Raw genomic sequence first — 23773 nt, forward strand, 5'->3', positions numbered from 1 at the left:
GCAGAAATCTAATCTGATCCGTTAGCTCTTACCATTTTAATACCAATTGTGAAGAAGGAACAGTATTGACGCATAGCTTGTGTGCCGGAAATGAGTAGGTAATCATTATTCAGTGAAAACATGCCCTGAAAATATGCCACAGTTTAGGAGGGTGACGTGAGGGCACAACTTTTCTCGGAATCCAACTGCAAGTAAGTACATTTTCAGTGTTTCTGAAAGACCACTGGAAACATTTTCCTGTTTTTTCCAGTTCCATCTCTTCCCTTTTGTTGTCATACTTGCTTTAGCCTCCCTCCTGTTTTCTTGTAATGGCTCTGAATTTTTAGTTGGATTTGATTTCTAACTTCTTTTCTTCATTTGTGTCCATCTCTGTTAAAACACAGTAACAGAGCAGCTGCATGTTTCGCGTGACTGCACCTGCATAGAAAATGGAAGGTAAATCAGAAGAATGGCCACCTTATTACACTCTTACTACACAATATGCATCTGAGTAATGAAAGTTAGTTGTCAAGAATGCTGCCTCACTTCACTTAAGGGAAATGAACCATAGAAGTTAATATAAAAAATGTCTTCCGTCCTTTTTTTTTTTTTTTTTAATACAGATAATGTTTGAAACTATTCTGTTTATATCCTAGGGTGTTTTTCTTCTTAGGCACCCCACCAAGTAACTGAAGTAAAATCTTTTTTCTATATAATTATGAGTGTAAAATTGGTAGAACGAAAAAATAAACGACCTTCAAGTAACACACAGGAAAATGACAAGATTACTGAGTCCATATTCACTGGCTGCTGCAGCACCACATCCTGTTGCATTCTACGATTATGCTATAAACCTTCCTTTCCATGTCCCTCATCATGGTAACATCATCTCACATAGTAACAATAACAACAGTTTACTGGTGGAGCGAAATGCATAATTTAACTGCAGCAATTCAACAAAAGGCAAAATTCCATCTGTGACTGACATAAAATCTATCTTCAAACAACTGATTCAGTAAAGTAAGAGTGTTAGCTTGCATTACCAAGGCTTTTCATGTGCGGACTGAAGACAAACATAAAACAGAGGACAAAATCTGTAGAAAGTGGATGGTCTTTAAAATATACAGTAAATAAAATCAGTGTAAAAACATATATAAAATCAGCATACCCTTTTACTGGGTCTGGCTGGGATGCAGTTAACATTCTTCATAGCAACCCATATGGTGCTGTGTTTTGGATTTGTGGCTCAAACAGGGCTGGTAACACACTGATGTTTTGGCTTTTGCGGAGGAGTGTTTGCACAGTATCAAGGCTTCCCCCCCCCCCCCACTCTGCCCTCCCCGCAACCAGCAGGATGGGGATGGGCAGGAAGTTCAGACAGGTGATGGCCAGAATGGCTGACCTAAACTAAGCAAAGGGATATCTCATGCCATTTAATGTTATGCTCAGCAATAAAAACTGGGGTAGAGGAAGAAGTGCATGCATGTACCTTCCAAGGTGGCTGCTGCTTGGAGACTGGCTACACAAGTGTCGGCTTGTGGGAGGCGGTAATTGATTGCCTTTGCATCACTTGTTTTTCTTCCCCTCTTTCCTTCATGTACTAAACTGTCTTTATCTTGACCGACAAGTTTTCTTACCGTCGTTCTTCCTATTCTTGCCCCCACTCTGCTGTGGGGTGCTGGTGAGCAAGTGGCTCTAGGTCTTAGCTGCTGGCTGGGGTCAACTGACCACAACTCTTTTCATTAACAAACCAAGATTCACTTATTTTATTGTCCTCTTTCCTAACAACATCTCCATCTACAAAGAAACTTACCTAAAATCTTGTTGATAAACTGAGGTCTCCTTGATGCAGGTAAATAGACTCCCAAGAAGAAGACTGGAATTCCAGATAAAGCAATGGCAATTCCAATCAATGAATTTATAGTGTCGCTATAGAGTGGCACTACCACCAGAAATACTGTGCATATACAGAATATTATTGGGAAAGCCACACTCAGCTGCAGACAAAAACAAACAGAACAGAATGTTATTGAAATAGTCATTGACTGCAGTAGCAAGCATTTTGGTGAGAATTACAGACTTTTCCCTCTCAACCCCACTTTGTAAAATTATCTGCTCTTCCTCATCTGGTTATTTGGAGTCATAAACAAATTGCAGAATTATTCTTGAACAGAACTGCTGTTAAAAATTGCAAAAGTAATCAAGTATGGTAACTCTGCTGTGTTGAAAGAAACTACATAACGGTATTAAGTGTGTTTAGACAAATCCAATAAATCCCAGGAAACAAGAATGACTTTTTCATGTAGCGTATCAACTTCAAGTATGAGAAGGTGGTAAGAGGATCAGATATTGAACTGAAACACCATCAGAGCTAAATGTGGTCCACATTGACAGAATTAATTCACTTAAGCATTCCTAATTTGAGATTTCTAATCCAAGAAAAAAGGCTAACTACTATGTTAGCCTACTGAGACACTCTCCAGTTGACAGAGAGAAGGGATACTGATTGAACTACCGTACAATAAAAGAGTATACTACTACAGTAATCACTTATCTAGGAGACAAGCTAGCTTTCATGGTACAACATAAAATGAAAACCATGTTTTGCATCATGATTCAATTTGTAATCTTTAGACATAACACGTATGGTACCGATTTTAGATAGTACTTTTACATTATGTGTAAGAGGGATTTTAAACAATCCTGTAATAAGTAAATATTACCTTAAGAGGCCTGGGTCGATCTGGTTCCTTCCAACGTAGATATAATTGCCCAGCAATAGAAAGACCAACAAAAAACCAGTAACTGAAACTAAAGTAGTTAATAAGCTTGAAGACATCTTCCACAGCCAGGTAAATAAGGGTCATAGCACACTGTCAGAAAAGAACAGGAGTGAGGTGAACAACAGAGGTTTGAAACGTTCTGTTTATGCTGCTTTTTGCATGAAAGTAACACTTTTTACTCCTTGGTGTTTGGCATGATTTTATGCCTCTCAAAATTCACTCTCCCAGAAATCACCTCAACGACAGTAAATCTGAAGTTCTCTCTCGTGCTTTTATCAAGTCTTCCTTTAAACAATTCATATAGTCACATCTGAACAGTTGAAAAGAAAAGCAATAACTTACATTGAAGAGCAGTGCTGGCACAGGTGTGAACCTCCCTATATGGATCATAGACAACAGATCAGGAAGGTGACCTTCTCGAGATCCTACAAAAAATAGCCTGAAAAACACAAATCAGAAAACAGATGTTGAGGCCACAGATGAGAGAGAATGTATTACAGAAAAATCAAACAACAATACCAGTCAAAATAAGTATTTACACTACTGAATTTCCATCCTTTATACTGGAACATGGATTCAACCCTTCTGGTAAAGATGTACTATACAACAACCATTAAAAGATACATAAGCTTTTAGAAACAAGGTGTTAACACCCATTTCTATAAAAAAATCCTACAGGTAAAATAGAAAACATCTATAGTAACTGAAATAAATTTCCATTGTTTTAAAAAATTCCAAAAGCTGGCAGTGAAAACATTTCAGCTTATAGTAGAATAGTTTTCAACGCCAACCAGAAGAGATCGCCAGGTCTCTGGAAGTAACTCGCTCAACCACACGCTCAAAAAACAAACACACATAGTTATCAACTGCAAATTGCTCTATATTGACTACTTCACCAGATCATATTCATATTTGTTCTCAGTACAGAGGCACTGTGCATACATTCAATGGACAGGAAGGATGTTAAAATGCCTGAATAAATCAATTTAAAACTTTCACTAGTCACATCCATAATCAATGCTCAGAAGAAAGCTTCTATACTGTATCTTAAGCCTTTTGAATGCAGCTTAATAGCAGTAGCAACTTTTAAAACTTTTTATTTGGAGAAAAATGTAAAAGATAACTAAGATTTTTAAAAGCAAGTTTTAAGTAAATACGTTTGAAAACAAGAACTTGCTAGAATTACTGTATCAAGTAAAACAGAAGGTAATTCAATCCAAATAATCAGGAAGTCTGAGGACTCGCCACACAGACAACGTTCACTTGATCTTTAATTTTACTCTGCATACAGCTAGGAAGGCTTTGGGGAAGTAAGGCAGTGTTAAGGGTGTATGTACACACACACAGAGGTTTATTTAGGTCTGTTATTTTATTGTGGCTATTCATTATAGGTTCAGTTACAAAAGTATTTTTGCCGCTCATAATAGATGAGCATAACAGTAACATAAAAATACTTATGAATGTTTGTCAAACAGAAGGAAATATGGACTACCTCGACGATGCTAGAATTGAAGCATTAAGTCCACCAAAACAAGAAAAGGCTACAGCAATGGGAATTGTCCAGCTGAAGATACCAAATACCTGGTCAGCAAATGTCTAATGAAAGGGAAAAGAAAAAGGAAACATGAAAATATCTGCAACAAAGTATATGTAAAACAATCACATCAAAGCTTTTGTAGTAAGTTTGTATGGAAGAATAGTAAGGTAGTAAGGACAATCCATAATGCAGCAGAGGCACACAGATTTTTTATTTATTTATGGATTCTAAGTAAGCACCTTAGCCAAGCACCTGAACTCACATTTTCTGCTCACAAAAACAATGCTTACAAAGGAAAACAATATTATTTTAGAATTTTCTCAGCAATCCTAATATATTTCATTACCCAACTGAACTACAGAACTCAAGTGTAACATAGCAACTACAGACAAAAAAGGACAAAAATATTATTACATATGCAAAAAAGGAAGTGTCATATACTATGCATATATACTCGTTCAGCTTTCTGCGGGTCTGTCTTTTCTATTACAAAAATTTTCTTCAGTTTTTAATATGTTAGTATTTTGAAACACCTCGACCTCCCCTTTAAACTACTGGTCTTCAACATAACATTTATGAGATAAGAAGTTCAGTCAAAGTGGACTAACGATCAGAACTGGCCTTAGTTTGTAACATATAAAGCGATCTGGATTTGACAGTGGTCGAATTTTTCATTGAATTACTCCAGGAACAAGATTAAAAAAAAAAAAACAAACACCTATATTAAGGCTATCTATATTTATATTTAGGCTAATCTATATTTAGGCTTTTTTGACCTACAAAACCATTCAGAAAACAGATCACAATGAACTGCTTTTAGTTGTGTGAAATGAGTGATTGATTTTCTTGAGACAAATCCCTGCATATAATGTCAATCTTTAAACCATAAAATGCAGAAAAAATTACTGACATGAAACAAAGCTTGGCCGGTAAAAGTTTCCTGTTCTTTGTCTGGGTTGACAAAGTGCTTTGTTCAGCACGTTATCCAGGTTAAGGTTCAGAATCCAACTCCACTTAGCTGTAAACCATCATCTACGCTAAAAAGCAAAATTTATTCCATCCTTTTGTGTAATTTAGTTGAGTCTCAGCAAAGGCAGATAGGATTTCCTGCTGCTAAGGGACAATGCAAAAGAGTATAATCAGTTCAATGGGAACCTTGCCAAAAAGTTCAAAGTCAATGCATCAACTATGTTAGTCACCCTGATTCTTACTAAAGCACCTCTCTTCCTGCGTTCTTTTAGCTTACACATATTAGTATAGCTTCCCTCAAAACGAAGCTTCAACACAGGGGTAGAAAAATGCACACACACAGATTCCCACAGAAATTATAAAAATTAACACAAGAAAAGTATAAAAGAACTAACCCATGTATGTATTCTATTTCATGCTGAAATCAGAACATCAATTTAGCAAAAGACCATGCCATAGGAAATGTGTTCTGTATACCACAGATTACCCATTTTCAGTCAATTGAAACTGAACAAGCAACTAATAATTTAAGTTATTGTATATAAAAGATTTCTGCTGCTCAAGAATAAATAATCACTAGAACCCAATGTGCTTCTCTCAGACCCTTATTGGATTCAAGTTCAGCTCCGAGAAACCTTGTCTCTCAAAGCAGAATGTAATTCATAATGATCCAGTGAATGAGTTCAGACAACTTCTCCAGAACAAGTAAGAATGAGGACAAGATGAAAATTCTAATAGGCAATTGTAATATTTTAAAGGATGATTTAAATCTGGACTGCTGATTTCTGAAGCCAAACAGCAAGTAAAATTACTAGACACCAAACTTAAAACCACTAGAGGATTTTTTTTTATTAAATATACAAAGCTAAGATACAGAACTCACTCTACAAGATGTTAGAGAATTAAGATGTTTAGTAAAGTTGCCTAAAGGATAAGCATTTAGATAAGTAATATTAACAGCTAAAGTTAAAGAAGAGAGAGAAAACATGAATGTAATCTTATGCCGCACGATGCAAATTAGCTAGTATGTCATTTGGAGAAACTTTTTCCCCCAAAAGGCAGTTTGGCATTTGTTCTTTGCAAGCATTTCCCATTTCCTTTTGAAACAGCCAAAAGGGCCAGTGTGGAATGCCAGATATGGGACTAACTCAGAGGCCGTTTCCATCCTATAAAGTATATCCAACCTTTCTAAGATACGCTAATGTGGTTTCACACATCCTGGAAAACAGCAATCACTCATATGAGCAGTAAAAGCCACAAAGAGTTAAGGCAAAGCTATGGTATCACTGCCACAAATTATACACAGATCAAGACGTTATAAATTCAATGTATTCTGGACGCAAGCTATACGATTTATAACAACCGTTGATCCAGCTCAAAGTCTAAATAATTAATTTCCCTAGATCTGTACAAGTCAGCCTCTTCAGAACAGAGAATCACCTAGTGACAGCCAAACACTGTCCTTTCCAATGTACTTTCTAATGATGTAGCTGGAATTCCTGAGAGAGCAAACACTGGAGCATTAACTTCAAGAGCTTAACCTTCCCCTAAGTGAGGTAAAGCAAAAGAGTATTTTAATTGAGAACTATCTAGACATTTCAGCTTGGTTTGCCAAGTAGATCTGCCTGCAAACTGATCTTTCAGCAACACAGTCGAAAGGTACCTGAAGTTTGGCTGTACTTTCTAGTGATACTAACTAGCTTAACATGGCAAGTATAGACCCACCTGCCTTTACACAGGTGTTTTCTGACAGTATTTTGCTCTCATTTAAAACCTAAAAATCATCCAAGTTTGTGTATTGCTAGTCCGACAAGAAACATACTTTTATGCTTCAGAATACCTATTTATAAATCCTTCAACACTCCCATTTTAACAGATGCCAAGAACTGTCTTCTCCAAAGCTGAGCTATACTCTCTTGTAAACCAAAGATCTCTACAGTGTTTCTTGCAGAAAGTGTTCCTGAAGTGTAAGTAAAAGTGGCCACAATAAGCATTCAACTGCGTGCATATGTCAGAGAGTTATTTTGCATGAGATAGAAGGGCAGAGAAAAGTACAAAAAGCAATCAAGTTATTGAGCACATACACCCCGTGCACTGCACCAAAAGAAAAAATAAAAAGGGGAGGCAGAAGAGTTAGTGGCTGCTTTCTGCTAAAACTGCAATTGTACAATCATGGATCCTCCACAAATGAGCTAGACCTGGGCTCTGAACTGAGCACCTGACCAATTCCACTTTAACTACCACTACTTCTGGGAGTAGTGAAGTGCATTTATAAAAACAACTGAGCTGGCAACCAGGGGAAAGAATGGAGCATTCGCAAGGGTATGCGGAGGATGACAGAGGAGCCTACCTGGAGGCAGCTATAGCAGAAGCATTTAGTCCACCATAACAGGAGAAAGCCACCACTATGGGGATGGATTTCTTCTCAGGTTTCTTCTGAGAAAGTCTAAAGAGTAAGAAGGATTAAGAGATTAAATTGTCATCTCTGCTATAGTCTGACAAGTCCTGTAGTCCAGACTTGAACTATAACTGCTTCTAACAGCTAGGAAACAGTAAGAGAATTCAGTGGCTGATACAGCACTTGCAATTATAGATAAAGTCCTTTTATGCCCTCCCATCCATTGGACATATAAGATATACATATATATATACACGCACACTGTAGAAAGACATGCACCTGGAATTGTTCCCCTTTGTTCTGATTTTTTTCCCAAACCATCAACAGGGAATAATAATGAAGAAAGAAGCTTCCAGCCATGCACTTCTCAGCTGAACTGCTCTCACTTCGTCATGGCTCAAATGTTACATTACTCCCAGAAGAATGGTCAAAAACTGAATTACAGCTTTGTTTCAAGACATGAATGACTGATTTAACTACATTTTATTTTTATCTTGGGTTAGTTTGATCTCATGATCATCAGCTGGTAACTTGTGAATGGTTTGTAAGAACACTTTTTTGTCCTTTTAAAGGTCCAAACAACAGTTCTATACAAACAGGTTGAACTAAAAGCAGCGGGAATTGCCCCGCATAAAGAGCTGCCACAACAACATACACAGGATACTGCCTCACACCCAGTAATTCAGGCACACAGACAATTAGAAAGACCCACATTTATGTTACGAATCACAAGATGAGAACCGTTTCATCACACTTAGCTACACACAGAAAGTGCACTTAGAGGCACACAGAAAATGTCACACTACACTGAGAGCATATGGAGCTGTGAGCACATGCTAGGCTGGCAAAGCACTAAACAGTATTGATCAGATGGAGAAATGCAAAGAGAATGTAGTCTAACATGAATAAGAAACTTAGGCAAAACTATACCCAAAGATTACGAAGTGTTTCTATTAGGAAGGCTTAAAAGGCACCTAACAGAGCCTCTTTACGTAGCTCATTCCAAGATCCTATCACACATGCGAGCTTTTCCAGGCTCAGTTCTACAACATTGTTACCCTGGAGGTCATATAGAGCAGTAAGGAGATTAATATGTATGAGCACTCTGACTAGTATCTTGGAAGTACAAGTAATTCTGCTTTGACTTTTCTCTTGAGGCACAGTATAAATACATTCCCACATTACAGGAAGATTTGGCAGTCAGAACTACAGTCTGTTTTCTCAATTTTTAGCTTCTCAGGCATTTAAGGAGCTACTTCCTAAAGGAAACAAAGAAACTCTGATTTATGGCGATCAGGAAGCCGAACATGCAAAAAAGTCACTGAGTAGATGAAGTTCTCTGCCACTGCCATAGATTACATTTGTCAAGATACTGTATGACATCTATTCAGTTTGACCAAATTAGATTTACCACCACATATATTAAAGGAAGGAAGGAAGGAAAATGCAGAACAAATGAAAAGAAAGTCAGAAAATTGTAAAGGTGCAAAAGAAAGCAATTTAAATGTTCAGGTTTCCTCTAATTCTTGTTTCAACCACCATTCTGTTGATTGATTCTACTCAGACGGACATAATTCTCTCCTTGTATTATTGGCAATGCCTTTTCTTGGAGAAAAAGGAACAATTGCAGTGCAAGGTCCAGCATGAAATCCTCTCTTCATCTTTAGGTCACTTAATACAATCTTAAAGTAAGAGAAATCAGCACTACTCTACTGTATTCATATATTGCATGCCTACTGCATGTAACGTGTCTCTTCTGCATGGCCTACACTAAGATTACAGATGCCAGTTCCAACAGTAAAACAGGTTTGTTTTGTCTTCAAGGAGGTGCTGAAAATACTTGATCTAAATCTTCTCAGGTGTTTATCCTGTTCTTAACATTTTAAATAGCTAGCCATAGAATAAGGGTTCAACGTTTTCCAAAGTCTCTTACCTTTCTCATATTGAAAATATTATGTAGTACTCTTTCAAGTTCTGGCTCAGCTTTTCAGCCTGTCCTCCAAAGGCAGAGAACTTCTACATAACTGGCAACAGGAGTGCTGCATTGGTAGTGAATTACAGCTAACTCCAAGAAAGAAGGCAAATGACTTAATAAACAGCTCTTTTCTAAAAGCAACTGTCTGTCCCTAATGAAGAGTTCTTCCATTATAAGGTACAGAATGTGCATTTCAACCAAAGGAACCTTGCTGGGAGGTGCCAGTGCAAGCAAAGAAAGGGGACGCGACGCTGGCAGCCAAAGACAAGCAGATTTTCCTCTTCAGAAAATAAGCCAGTGACTGGCCAAACGAAGGAAGGGAAGTAATACCCAGAAGGTCTAAGAGTAACTTAAGAATTTCTGGCTGAATTCAATTAGAAGAAAGAGACTCACCATTTGTTATAACTATACACCAAAGAACAATAAAACAGCTAGAATACACAGCCTCTCACATTCCTGGTTCATGCAGGGAGAAGGCATGTCGAAGTAAAGCAAGTCAGCTCTAAAATATGAGTACACCAGGGCAAACTGGATTGATCAATGTTGGACTCGCAAGATGGTATTCAAAGGTGCAACTGAAGTTGTCATCTTTATTCCCAATCTACCAACAAAGCTGTACAGCTCCAAGAAAGATGACAGCCGGCTATGCAGGACAACCAACTGTTTGCTTCAACCGGGGAATCATTTTTAGCTTTTCCAAGTAAAAGTAGTAAGCTGCCAAATATCACCTATTGTATGAACTCAATCAAAAAAACCCCAGGCATGACCAAACACAGGAAGCAGGTAACAAGCTTTGCACTGGCAGCCAGTATGTTCTTTCCTGTTAGAAGATGGAACAGCCCAAATAGTGTTTGTGGAGCCAGCTGCCCTCTCCACAAACAAAAAATACAATGGTGCTGTCGGATGGAAGAAAAAAAAAAAAAAAAAAAAAAAAAAAGCTGTTCAGTGACAGGGGAAGGTGAGATAAAATAAATAAATAAAAGCAGAAATTTTAAGTGTGTTTGTGCAACAGACTAACTGCTTCATATGCATAAAACTTAACAGTAAGGGTTGTGACGATCTGCATAAGGAGGTAAAACAGAAGTCAACTGTGAAACTCTGACCAGAATCTTTGAAAAAGGAAGCAATTTTTACATGATCAGCAACCACCTGAAGAGCATTTGCAGAACTTCTAAGCTAGCTGTTGCTGTATTATTTAAATCACTTGAATAAAAAAGAGCTTAAAACCCCTGAGTTTCTTAACCCCAACAATGGGGGCAATCAAGCTGATACTTCAATAAAGGAAGGACATTTTATCATTTTGTTCCATATCATCCCTTGGTAAGATTTCTTTCACCTCCCAGCCACCAAGAAAAACAGTATGCAAGGTGATGTGCAAAGATACAAGTAAAATAAATACTAATAATAGTGTAACTTTTATTCTCATGATTTAGAAACTGGAAATAGCTCCCCCCCTCCTTTCCAACCCAAAGCCTCTTGACTGAAATGAATAGGAGAAAGCTACTCCATTCCTTCCCAAAATAGCAACAAGGAAAGATTAAATTTAACTGCTGCTTTACTACACAAAAGGCTCTACAACACAGTAATATTACTACCATGTTTCTTTAAAAAAATCAGTATTGTAATTTTCATTCTACAACTACATAGTGGGCAATAAGGAAATTACAGCAAACTGTATCCTGTATCACATGTAGAATATGTGAGCAGATCAAAGTGGCTCATTTTCATCAGATTAGTTTTTGGATCGGCTTAATTCTCATCTCCTTTCTTCATTCATCCACTGACCACAATGCCCTAAGTCTTCTTAAAGATTCAACTGAGAACAAAATTCTTTTCAACGACCCAGAGAAATTGCACCATGAAATTTTTACATTTATGTATTATAGGAGGGTTTTCAAATACAGATCATTACAGTTACTAGCTCTTTTTTTCCCCTATTCACTAGAAAACTATGGGTGCATTATGAGTGTTTTAATTTGGACCACAAGTGCACTTTTGAAGCAACTCTCCAATTATTGCCCCTTACTGCTTTTTGGTTCATATTGTTTAGCATGGGACCTAAAGGGAGTGTCCCTTTTAAAACAGGCTAAATTGGAAGATGAACTTCAAGAGCATACCTACTGCACTCCTGTACTGCAATCCAAGTACACATAAGCATTCAGTCCATGGGACCTCATTAGAGGTAATCCAAAGAAAATACCCCTTAAGTATGTATAGTGTGCGTGTCAGGTCCACAGTGTCAATTGTTCCACTCTACAGCCATCCTTCCAGAGATCAATGCTATTTGCTATTACATTAGTTGATCAAGCTTAAAGTTGGTTTCATAAAATCAGGCAATTAAATTAATATCAGCAATGAAAAGGAATCTTTAAATGAGTCATGTGTCAAGTATTAAATTTCAGCTGCACTTTCACCTTATTGTTCTAAAAGGGATATAAGTAGTGGCAATCAGAAGACCATTGATGAGATGTCTCAGAAAAAATGCCTTCAGATAGAACATGAGTTAAGCTTTTAAGTGCAAGTACTTGGGAATCCTGAGATCTAATAAAAAAGCACAGCTCTAGGCTTCCAAAGTCATTAATTTGGTTAAGTTCCATTAACACTAGCACAAGAAGTAGAACCCCTAATAACTTTGGAAATCACAAATGTATTTTTTCATTAGATTGACTAAGGACTTCGTATCATCCTTAAGTCTTCCTTTTTTCTCCTCCGTGTCCGACACATCCTACACTACAGAGGAAGACCTGATCTGTCCATTTCTGAGTATTACAATTCCATGTAAAATTACACAGCATGTGTATATACTTAAATGTATACACACACAAATAAATATATACTCACTTTTGGTCAAGAACAACGCCAAAGTACAACTACGTGAAGTGTATATAAAATCATAAAAATTTAGGCCTGGGTTTCACATGTGTAGTAAGGTTCAGGCATCCGTCATCCTTCCTTTATCTGGTCACCCATTGCTGCTGCAGTGCTAACACTTGCTGTGTCCAGCAACATACACTGGACAGGCCCACAGTGAATCACTCAGTTTTCCTGATCCCATTCACCAAATGGGTATAAACCTCTGTGATGACAAAGGCCAGAAGCAGTAAAGTAGGCACAGGGGATAGCAGGCACATCTCTTGGGGGACAGGCTGGATTGGAGAATTTCATTGCTGCCAAAACAGTGTATTTTCCAAGTCTTTGTTAGAAAAAAAAACAGTGAGTCAGGACGGACAGCGGACTGCGTATTGGCTTTTAGTTTTGTGTGGATTAATTAATTGTAGACAAGAATTGAAAATTCCATTATGAGTCACTGGAAGGTACTTTATATGATGAAACACTGGCACAGGTTGCCCAAAGAGGTGGCAGATGCCCCATCCCTGGAAATGTTCAAGATCAAGTTCAACGGGGCTCTGAGCAACTCGATCTAGTTGAAGGTGTCCCTGCTCATCACAGAGGGGTTCGCCTAGATGACCTTTAAAGTTCCCTTCCATCCCAGACTATTCTATGATTCTATATGGGATACCATAGCCTACAAGAGAAATAGATTCCTGGTGATTTTATTACCCCTTAGCACATGCAGATTCAAAATTAAGTATTTTCTGTCCTTGTCTTGTTTTGTTTCATTCGGAAGTGTTTTACCAAGCTTTTCACAATATATTTGACAACAACTTTGTATTTCCATATTCCAGCTAAAAAGAGTCAAAGAATTAAAGTTTATTTACTTTCAATACATTTTGAAATAAACATCTGCATAATTACATTTCAAATAACAAGTTACAGCCTACATTTCCATAAACTATTTTGGAAGCTTACATTAAATATAAATATTTCTCAAGCTGGAAAGAAAGTCAAGTAAGTGCTTTTGCGGAACCACCTGCCACCTGAAACAAGAGTTTGCTGATTTGCTAAGCCAGTTTCTCATCATAGTAATCCTCTGTGGGAACGGAGTGAATACTTCCTTCATTTTGATGTATTTAAAATTCTCTGTCCATTGTCTAACTACTTAAATTTTAGAAGCCAACTGGGAATCTAAAAGGGAGGAAAGCTATTTCTTTTCCTCCAATTTAAATAACCAAAAAAGAAGATTAAATTTTCCAAGTCTAAAGTATACAGTAATGAGAATACCCAATTAATTCACTAGCTACAAGGGAAAAAAAACCCTAGACTTTTGTTTAATGATTAGCTTTAAGCATACAGCATGTTTTGACCAGCTTTTAATTTAAGAAGCTTATATATTTTAATTGGATTTAAACTTCCACCCATATACAAAAGCAATGAATTTCAAAATATTAAAAGTTATTGGAATTAACACAATATTGGTAAGACATCGATTTAAGTTATTAAAAAGGAGCTACAAAGCTAAACTCTGCCACAGCTGAGCTGCAACACATCCATTTACAGATATGCATTGCACCAATTATTAGCTCAACAGAATGTAGCTCAGCACAACTCTGTTCTGCATACCACTCCAGCTTTCTAAATACTGCAGCATAAAGGAACAGAGAAGACAACTGTGTACTAATAAGCCTAATTTATAATCAGTCTTTGCAAACTACATTAACAAGATGCATCTGTGCTCGTTTTAATAAATCTGATAATATATTATCATTGTAGGTTATTTCATTAACTACTTTTCTATTTAATGTTAAATTATGCATGATGAGTTGTTCTGTCCTCCTTTATTGAGTGAAGTACTACAAAAAACTAAGCATTTTTCCTGTTCTGTTCCTCCAAATGAAATACATCCCTAAAAGGTGAAAGTGAATAATACAGCAAAATACCATACAGTCAACTTACCACTGCCACGGCATCACTAGAAAGAACAGCTTTGACATCCAGCACTGTATAGTAAGCTATATTGGTCATAATATAGATAACAGTCACAATTGGCATAGACACTGCAATAGCCAGTGGCAAATTCCTGTAAGACAAAAAACACCCCAAACCCACAACCCGGGAAAAAAAGAGTACATTAATAACAAAATAAATTTATTTATTTGCATCGTTTACCTTGAAAATAAAAGATATGAAGACAGAATAAAGATTTCATAATAGGTATCTCTGGAACAGTTTAGTTTCTTTTAAAATTAGAAATTCCAATGTAGAATACAGAATTTTTTTTTTTTTTTTGCAGTAACATAAAACCTAAATTATGTGTAAAAAGGGATTCTACTCAACCCTAAGTTCAGGATTTCCAGACCAGTAATAAGAGCCTTCAAATCTATATGCTTTAAATTATTTCCTACTGACTATGTTAATTACCACAACTAGAACCCAAAGGGGCAGAACTCTGAGTCACTGCACTCATTCTCCCTGAAGAATGCTGCTGTTCTTCTAGCACCTACTTCTAGAACTGATGCAGGGAGACCCACTAAACCAAACCAAACCCCTGATCTCATCTGCACTCACCACTGCAGAGAGCAAACTAATTGGGCTGCGTAACTACAGAAAGTAGAGATGCAGAGGGCAGATCCAAATTGCTACACAGCTGTGAATCTCAGGATGTGGTGTATCTTACTAGCAAACACATGTCTAGAAAGTAATAAAAAAAAAAGTCAAGAGTAACAAGAAAACACTTAAAACCTCTAGATGTAAACAGATAAGACAATTTAAAGCTGAGATAAACTCAGCCGTAATTCTGCAGCTCCACGGAGAGAGACTCTGCAGAGCACAAGCAAAAGCAAACTTTCAATTTTAGGCTCTGGCTTTTCTCAGCCTTTTTCTTTCTTCAAAGCTTGCAGGGATATTCAAATGTCTCAAGAGGGAAAGCAGAAGTGAGAGTGTTACGCTTGCATTTGCGCAGGTTGAAATCAAACATGACATGCTGACATTTGCCATGTTTTCCAATAACAAAAATCAAAACAAAACAAACCACCACCAAAGCAGAAAAATGAAATGCACTTTGGAAGTTTCCTCAAAAATTTCCTGAAACCCAGAACTCCAGCTGGGTCTCTCAGATGCTGTGGAAGTAGAAAAACAAACACACACCACAACCCCTCCATATAAATCAGTAAATTAGTAACTGGAAGTTCTGACTCTGCTTCCAGGTTGAACACTCACAGTAAAACATCTGTGAGCCTCAGTGCAGAGAAGAAACAGAATTAGAAACCACTTAAAAATTAATTCAGAAATGTTACATAATGTAACAAAAATCTGAAATGGCATCTTAAGGACTTTGCATCACCCAAGATTAAAGCCAAGGGACTATTTCAAATTTAACTTGTGGATTACAACTTTTGACTGGACAAGCATGAGGGCACTATCAATCAAGTGAATATGAAAAATATGTAATTCTTGGAGTAATTTTATAGAAGTCTGGAACATCTCATTATTCCTAATAACTGTCAATGTAGAAAACTGAAATTTGAAGTTCACTTTATCAACCACAATTGTTACCAAGAATGAAGCTGGTATTAGGCAGTGATGCCTATGAATAGCAAATGAATCTAAAGAAATTTTCATCAGCTAAATATCCTGCCAGAAAAATTATTTTTCAAAACAATACACCTAAAACAAGAGTTATCCAACTGATAACACAGAAGAATACATTAACTCTAAAAAGATAGAGCATTGCAACTACCCACAAAAGGGGAGCTCTTTCAGTGGAAAAAAACAATTTGAAGGTCCAAATGACTGATGCAAACACAAAATGTACATCTCTTCTGAATACTTATAACAAATCTTTGCAAGACAATTTAAGGAAATATTGTCAACCTGAAATTCAGTCTGACTAAAAATAGCTATTTTTAGAGTTAAAATATTTATCTGCTATTTTATCTTTTTAATAGATAACTTTCCTGGTTAAATAAATGCGCACATAGAACTCAGGGGTAACAGAACAAACTGCAAAAGTCAAAATCAGTTGGGAGAATTGAAAAAAATCTCTATTCCATTCTTTATCTTTCAGTTGTAGCAATCTGAGCTGTTGTTTATAATAGGAAGTAAAAATGATCAAATGGGATTCTATTTTTAACATAAAAGGCGTCTGCTTACAGACTCCTGACTGAACAGATTAGGCAGTCACACTTTTAAAGCATAAATTAATGGAAAGGAAAACATTCTTAAATATTAAATCAGAATTATTGCACAGATAAACACAGCAGAGACTACACTTAATGTAACTGTTTCACTCCTATATTAACACCTGTTGTACTTAGTACTAGCAACATCTTGAACTGAAAGCTTATCAAGCATTGAATACAGCATCCTGCAATCATCTGACTTATTTATTCTTTTTTCTTTGTTTTAATGTGGTTTAAAACTAGTAAATCTTTGCTGGTAGTTGTTCACAGCCTTACCATCTAAGTATAGAGCAGTTCTACTCAGTTCTATATAGACTCAGAACTCATTACTGAAAGACAGCCACAAAACAGCAACTTGGTAACTATCCAGGTTTAGAAAGCCCAAATCATTTACCTTTCTGGGTTTTTGATCTCTTCTGTTACAAAATTGAGTGTATCCCAACCAGAGTAAGAGAACAAGGCAGAATAGAGTGCGAGGGAAATGTCTCCAATATCAAAAGAGGATCCCTCAAAAGAGTTCTCAAAGTGCGACGAATGTCCTGTATATGGGAGAGACACAATGAAGTACAGGATAATAAAACACAGCAAGTAATTCTTTTCAATTTGGCACACTAATACAAAAAAACTCAGAAACTCTAATTCCTTTAAAGCTGCTTAGTAAGCCCTTTTTCCAATTCTACTCTGTGCTTCAGCCATTAGAATAAGCCTGGCATTTAAACTACTAAAAATTATGCTCTGTGGATGATACTGTTCTATAATTAAACACCTCTTTTGTCCACAATGGCACAAAAAATTCAGGAACATTGAGTTCAGACTAAGCTACAAACAACTGGCAATGGCAGCACTTGGGCTAAGAGTATCTTTTATAACACATCTATTTATAAAATAATCCACTCTATCCTTCTATATCCTTTTAAATTTTCAATCATTTAGCCTATGCAGAAAACAAAGATTATGGTTTATTTTAGATAACTATGACAAAAAAAAAAACCTCCCAAGTGAATGTTAAGTTTTAGCTATTAAAAATGGAACACTGAGTATACAATTAACAGAACATAAAATATTATTGTTATTTGAAATAAAATTTTCCTAAGGTAGTAGAAAAAGTGTATGTTCTTTTGCACCAGTGCATTCGTGAGCATTTGTGCCATCTTTCGACTTTAAGCAAGTCAAGACACGCTCACCAATGGCAGTTTTATATATTCAGACTATTTTACATACACACACACAAAACCACCAAATACAGAAAGCTGAGTAACTATGTAACTCCAAAACATGCCCTGTATATTTTGGAACATCTTGAAACATTTGGACTTCATCAAAACTGGCCATGGCAAATATCTGAGGCCTCTAAAATATCTTCTTTCTCTTTTTTATCCTAATCAGACATTGCCGTTCCCTTGGCACAGACACAGGCAGAGTAACTGCTGAGTTAGAAACAGAGAGGGGAGACAATGTCAAGGAAGTTAGCAGTGAACAAGCTCACTATCTACAAAACAAGGGATGGGCAGACGTGCTAAGGATTTAACATTCCAGCATGGTGCTCACATATGCATATTCTTGTTCCGTTCACAATAATTACGTTCACAATAATTACCTTGCTGGTGGACTTTCAACAATAACTGGTTAGAGCAAAGGACACAAATTGCCAGATTTCCAGGGAAAGGCCTTTATGGCAGGTTTAAAAGCAGGGTAATTTTTTTTAAGCTAACACACCAATAAATTCTCCCCAAAGGAAGGGCTATGAACAAAAATAACTTCAGAGTTCCTCTAACTTGAAGGCACAATGCCCAATACACACAGATTTAAAAAAAAAAAATTAAATCCAAAACCCCAGCAACTTTCTAATTCTCAATAGCTATAATAAAACTTAGGATTTGAGCAAAATTGGAACTGTTGTTTCACAAATTGACCTAGATGTTCTTACAAAACTATTTTTACTTCAATTTCAGTCACTTTCAGACTTGCACAAAATTCATTTTGTAAAAAAAAAAAAACAACCAAACATTCAGTTGATTTCGTTGTAAAGTAATATGTTCCTTACTGAAATTTACAGCTTTCTCTGCTCCTATTGTATTTTGCTAGCTTTGTATTTTGCCTTTTTCATTCCCTTTATTATTCCATACTGCAGGCTGTAAATTGCACAACATTGCTGAGCAATCAGTTACCTTCTTCTACCCAGTTCAAAGTTAACTGAGATAGGATAGCTTCTCATGATATAGTATCATGATAATGCCTAACATTGGTATTATTGGTGTTTTCAAAGTGGTTATATTATGCTTGTTACTGAGGCATTTGATAACACATACAAAGGAATTCTACAGTCTTTAGACCAGTTACTCGGTTTCACTGATAAATACAAACCTTTGCTTTCATTTAAAAGCTTACCCTGGCATATTTTAACAAGTCCAGTTATGATGATGACGATAAGTGCAGTGACTTTAGCATAAGTAAATACATCCTGCACCCGTGTTCCCCATTTAACATAGGCACAATTTATAAATGTTAGAAGACCTAGGGGGGGAAAAAAAAAAAAGAACAGACTATTTGAACAATATTCATTTTAATTCATTTTTCAAAGATTTTAAATTATAATCTAAATATGTACTTACCTTTTACACTACTTAAGTTAAACTAAGCAAAATACACTGGTACTGAAAACACACTGGTTTAAACAAAACAGTAGGAAACAGATGTTCTAAAGATTCATAACACACAGTTTCAAAAGATGGAAGGAAAGACCTTCCCATTCTCTGATTATATGCCCATTTTCCTAATGTTACCCTGATCAGCTGCCCTCTGCAACTATCCTGAAGCTAAAGAAACAATTACATGAAATTATTAATGTAAATTTATCAATATTGTTCTGATAAATGAAACATTATCTAGAAATTCCTTTAGGCAAACATTAAAATAGCATGTGAAAAGGTTTTTCCACTTCCTTGTTAGTCTGAGGTTGAGTTCAACATCCATGGAATATTTGCACTCTTGAATATGGTCACATATTCAATACTCTTTTCCAGTTGTATTAAACTGTATTACTAAGTGAGGTTAGAACAGATCTGACCAAATAACAAATGCTTTACAGCTAATGCAACATTAATCTGGATTTTTAAGAACTGGTAGTAAGTAAGTAGTATTCTGAATATATTCCCCCCACTATCCCAAAATAAATCAGTGTCAGACCTATTTCACAAGATTGTAACGGAACTTGAAGTGAGACTTTCAGATTTCACAAATGTTTTAGTAACAGCGACTGACTCAACTTACTCATATGATCAACTTCCCCAATAAACACTTCTCAACCTATTGTTGAAATAAACTGTTCTCATGGCTCTCAACATTCTGCTTTTGCATTTATTACTTTTTCCTCAAGTGGAGAGCCAGACAACTTCTGCCTGAACTCAAATGCTGAATATTGAACAGGATTCAGTATCTTCAGTATTCTTTACTGAACAAAATACTAATTCAATGCATTTTTTTCTTATCCAGATTATCATTACATTATTGATTCCAACCCAGAAGTTTAAATATTTTCCACAAATATCTTTTTTTTAATCTAGCTAGTAAAAAAGTGGTTATATTCTACTGTACTTTTTATCTCCAAACAATTTCTTGTACTATATATTTTAAATATGCATATAAATAAAAACTAAACTTGATTGTTTAAGGAGTAAGGTAGTAGCAAACCAAAATTAAATGAAAAGATGTGATAAATTAGTTCTTTTCCCATAATCCAAGAATAATGTGATACTATTAAGATAAAATGTACTTAGCACAGCTACCACATAGAAAAGTAATAATTGCAAAAAGATAACAAAAGAAAGGTAATGACCTCAAAACCATGGCACTAGCATACTAGACAGTCCGGCCAAGTGAAATAGCTGAACAAGATTCCAGAGCTTGGCAAGATGAGGGGAAAAAAACAGTTATATCAAATTTCAAAAGTCAGGACTGCTGCAGCTCCCAAAGAGCCCTCAGGAAAAAAACAACTCTGCTTGGTCTGGTCCCCACTCTTCAGTATTAATGGTTGGTACTATCCATAGAGCATTTGCTCACAGGATTTATTTTGGACATTATTTTATTAAGCAAATTCCATTGGGAGCAATTATTATTAACTCATTATTTTCGTGAGTTAGGGCTTGGTCTCTACTTCAGATGAGATGCTACTGTCTCTAATATCTTAAAAGGAAAAAAAAAAAAAAAAAAAAAAAAAAAGAGATCCCCTCTCTCTTTTCCTGAAATTATTCTCTCATGTTTTCTTCAACTTAATTACCATTTAGCTACTTAAATTTCCTGAGAACTGTCAAGTACCAGACACCACCCCCATTTCCAAAATGAGTAACAAAGTAATTCTGTATAACTCTAAGACTAATCTCTCACTAGATCCAGTATTGTTATGACTACAGTTTAAAAAAAAAAAAAAAAAAAAAAAAACACAAAAAAACCCCACACCATAATAAACCCACCCATTCTCACATACAATCTGTACCTAACCAATGTTCAGAATTCCACTCCCAGCAACTTCATTAGTAAAGTATTAATTGTAGCCACAGATAAGGATTTGACACACAACATCAGCCCTGCTAGGCCAGGGTGAAGCATAGGCTTTAACAGGGAGAGCTAAATGAAGTTGAAGAGCAGGGATGAGAATCTCAGCACTGACAGCTGGAACAGGGCAGAACAAGCATTTAAAGCATAAAATGGACCATGAAAGTAAGTTGTTCCACCTACAGGAGAGTGATCTTGCTGTCAAATGTCTCCACTAAAGGAAACAGTGCTAAATCCCCTCTCTTAGCAGCAAGCGTAGAGGACATCACGTTGTGTTTCTGCATCTACTATGTAACAATTTTAATTGAATCACTTTGTCTTGATTTCTTGCTTTTTGATAAACTACTTTTTATAAGGCCTAACTCCCCTCAGATGTGAGATACCTTAAATGGAAGAGCAGATTCCCCCGCACTTCTGAATCTGTGCCAGGATACCTTGGGACTGTATCTGTTTAAGGAATGTGAACATGACATTACAGGTCCTTCATTTCTTTCCAGAACTTGTCACAACAAAATGTGGACACACGTTTGGAAGGGAGGAGGGAGACAGAGGGAACAGAACTGAGTAAACTGACAGATTTTTTGGAAGAAGTTTGTTATTATTCTTCCCACTACCTGGACCAGAACATTAGTGCTTTCCCAACAGTAACAAATTAACTTACAAAAATGGAAGGGGAAGCTATAATGTTCACAACTAGTTACAGAGCTGAGATATTTGAAACACACACTACTGCTCTCTCTGCCTTTGCCCTCTCTTTCTAGTCCTATGCAGACAACTGTAATAAAGAACATTAGAGCTATTTCAATAGGCTTCCTGTTGCCTCAAAAAAGAACCAGCTAGGAGCAGCACACCTCCTCCCTGTAGCATATTGTTGGCAGTAAAAAGGCCCAAGTTCTCTATCAGCTTTACGATAAGAGCATCAGGTGAATAGGGATGGCAGACTCCACAGGGCACAGCAACAGTGATCAGTACACGATGAAGGATGGCCATACAGACTTTCTGAAATATATTTTTCACTGCTTACTGGAAATGTAAAATATGTATATAAACACTTTTAACAGGAAATACCTAAAATTAAATAAGACACACAGAGTACAACCACACAGTTTCATTCTTTTGATACAGCAGAACAGTCCTGCTTTGAAGCACGGGGACATTTATTCCTCTATTTTCACTAACAGAGCCGGCTATCTGATTACAAACACTTAAATGTTTTACCTGCACAGAAAACTTCCACTTTCCAAACAGCTTTACAACAGGTACTGTTGTACTGATGTTACAGTTAATCACAAGCATAAAGAATAATCTTGAATGAATGATCTTTTGAAACCCTACCAGAGTAATTACTTAAGCATGTCTACATCGAGAAGCTATTGTAAAATAAATTACAGCAAAATTTATAGCATAAGAGGTATTCTGCAACGACTCTTCGACCACACCAAGAGTATCTTGAGGTTTGATTTACTATACCTCTCTGGGGAAAAAAACTTTTTCTCCCATGTTTGCCATGTAAGTAAACTTGGAAGAGTTAAATACTTTGTTATGCTGCTGAATGAGAAAATGATAATTCACTGACTGAATACCTGCAAGTTATTCATGTGCTGGAAATTGTTCTTTTCCCCACTGTAACTCAAACCATTGCAGATTCGGTATGCAAAAACTCTGGGACTTGGTAGGATTTGTTTTAATAAAACTTTACCCTGCACAAAAAAATTAACATTGTAAATTTCAAGAAATACTTACATTCACAAGCAGCTGCTATGAGACGGCAAGCCAAATATGGAGGATCACAAGAAGGGAAGAAAGGTTGAACTATGTAGTTAGCAAAGGTGATGGCAATAATTGCCTGACTAGTTGGCTCAACAATTAGGAGTGAGGTCCACAAACGAATAAAAGCAATGAAGCTCCCAAAAGACTCCAAGATATATGCGTAGCTGGCTCCTGATTTTGTAATAGTGGTTCCAAGTTCAGCATAGCAGAGAGCTCCAAAGACTGAAAAAATCCCTCCGATTGCCCAAATTATTAGAGACAATCCATAAGATTTGCTGTAGATGAGAACTCCTTTGGGAGAGACAAAGATACCTGAACCAATCATGTTGCCTACTATAAGGCTTATCCCATTTATCAAAGATATTTCTTTCTTCAGTTGCAATGTATTTTGGTTTCCATCCTGCATTTCACAGCTGTCACTTGGATCTGTCCTGTCTGATTTATTGACGGGGCTGTATTCAGCCAGTGAGCTATGCGACTTCGTACAATCTGTCCTTTCTCCCATTGTGGAAAGACTCTGAATTCTCCACGACTCCAAATCACAATCTAAAACAAAATATAGACAGCTGAAATAATTATAATTATTTTTTTATCCCAGGAATTTCTTGCCAAATCTTCTTTCCACCTTTTTACCCTATGATTTACAAATTTAAATTGAGAAATTCCCTTTTGTCATTTCACGTTTTCTTACACGAAGGTCAATTCATGCATAATTAAAATAAACAGAAAAACCAACACACAGAGCAAGAGACAAATTCCAATATAACTTAAGCTGAGAAAGGAACTTCTACC

At 36.4% G+C, this 23773-nt stretch overlaps 1 protein-coding gene across 1 annotated transcript; it reads right to left on the reverse strand.

Moving 5' to 3' along the window:
• Window positions 1–242: 242 nt before the first annotated feature.
• Window positions 243–23521, reverse strand: SLC7A6 (solute carrier family 7 (amino acid transporter light chain, y+L system), member 6). Its single transcript, XM_009886456.1, has 9 exons — window positions 22955–23521; window positions 19049–19174; window positions 17055–17199; window positions 14436–14559; window positions 4255–4358; window positions 3105–3201; window positions 2703–2852; window positions 1793–1976; window positions 243–417 (listed from the first exon to the last, which is right to left on the reverse strand). Exons 1-9 carry the CDS (start codon window positions 23484–23486, stop codon window positions 323–325), a joined length of 1557 nt encoding a protein of 518 aa, XP_009884758.1. The 5' UTR covers window positions 23487–23521; the 3' UTR covers window positions 243–322.
• Window positions 23522–23773: the final 252 nt, after the last annotated feature.

The sequence above is a fragment of the Charadrius vociferus genome, unplaced genomic scaffold, assembly GCF_000708025.1.
Source record: "Charadrius vociferus isolate BGI_N301 unplaced genomic scaffold, ASM70802v2 scaffold400, whole genome shotgun sequence".
Lineage (NCBI taxonomy): Eukaryota > Metazoa > Chordata > Aves > Charadriiformes > Charadriidae > Charadrius > Charadrius vociferus.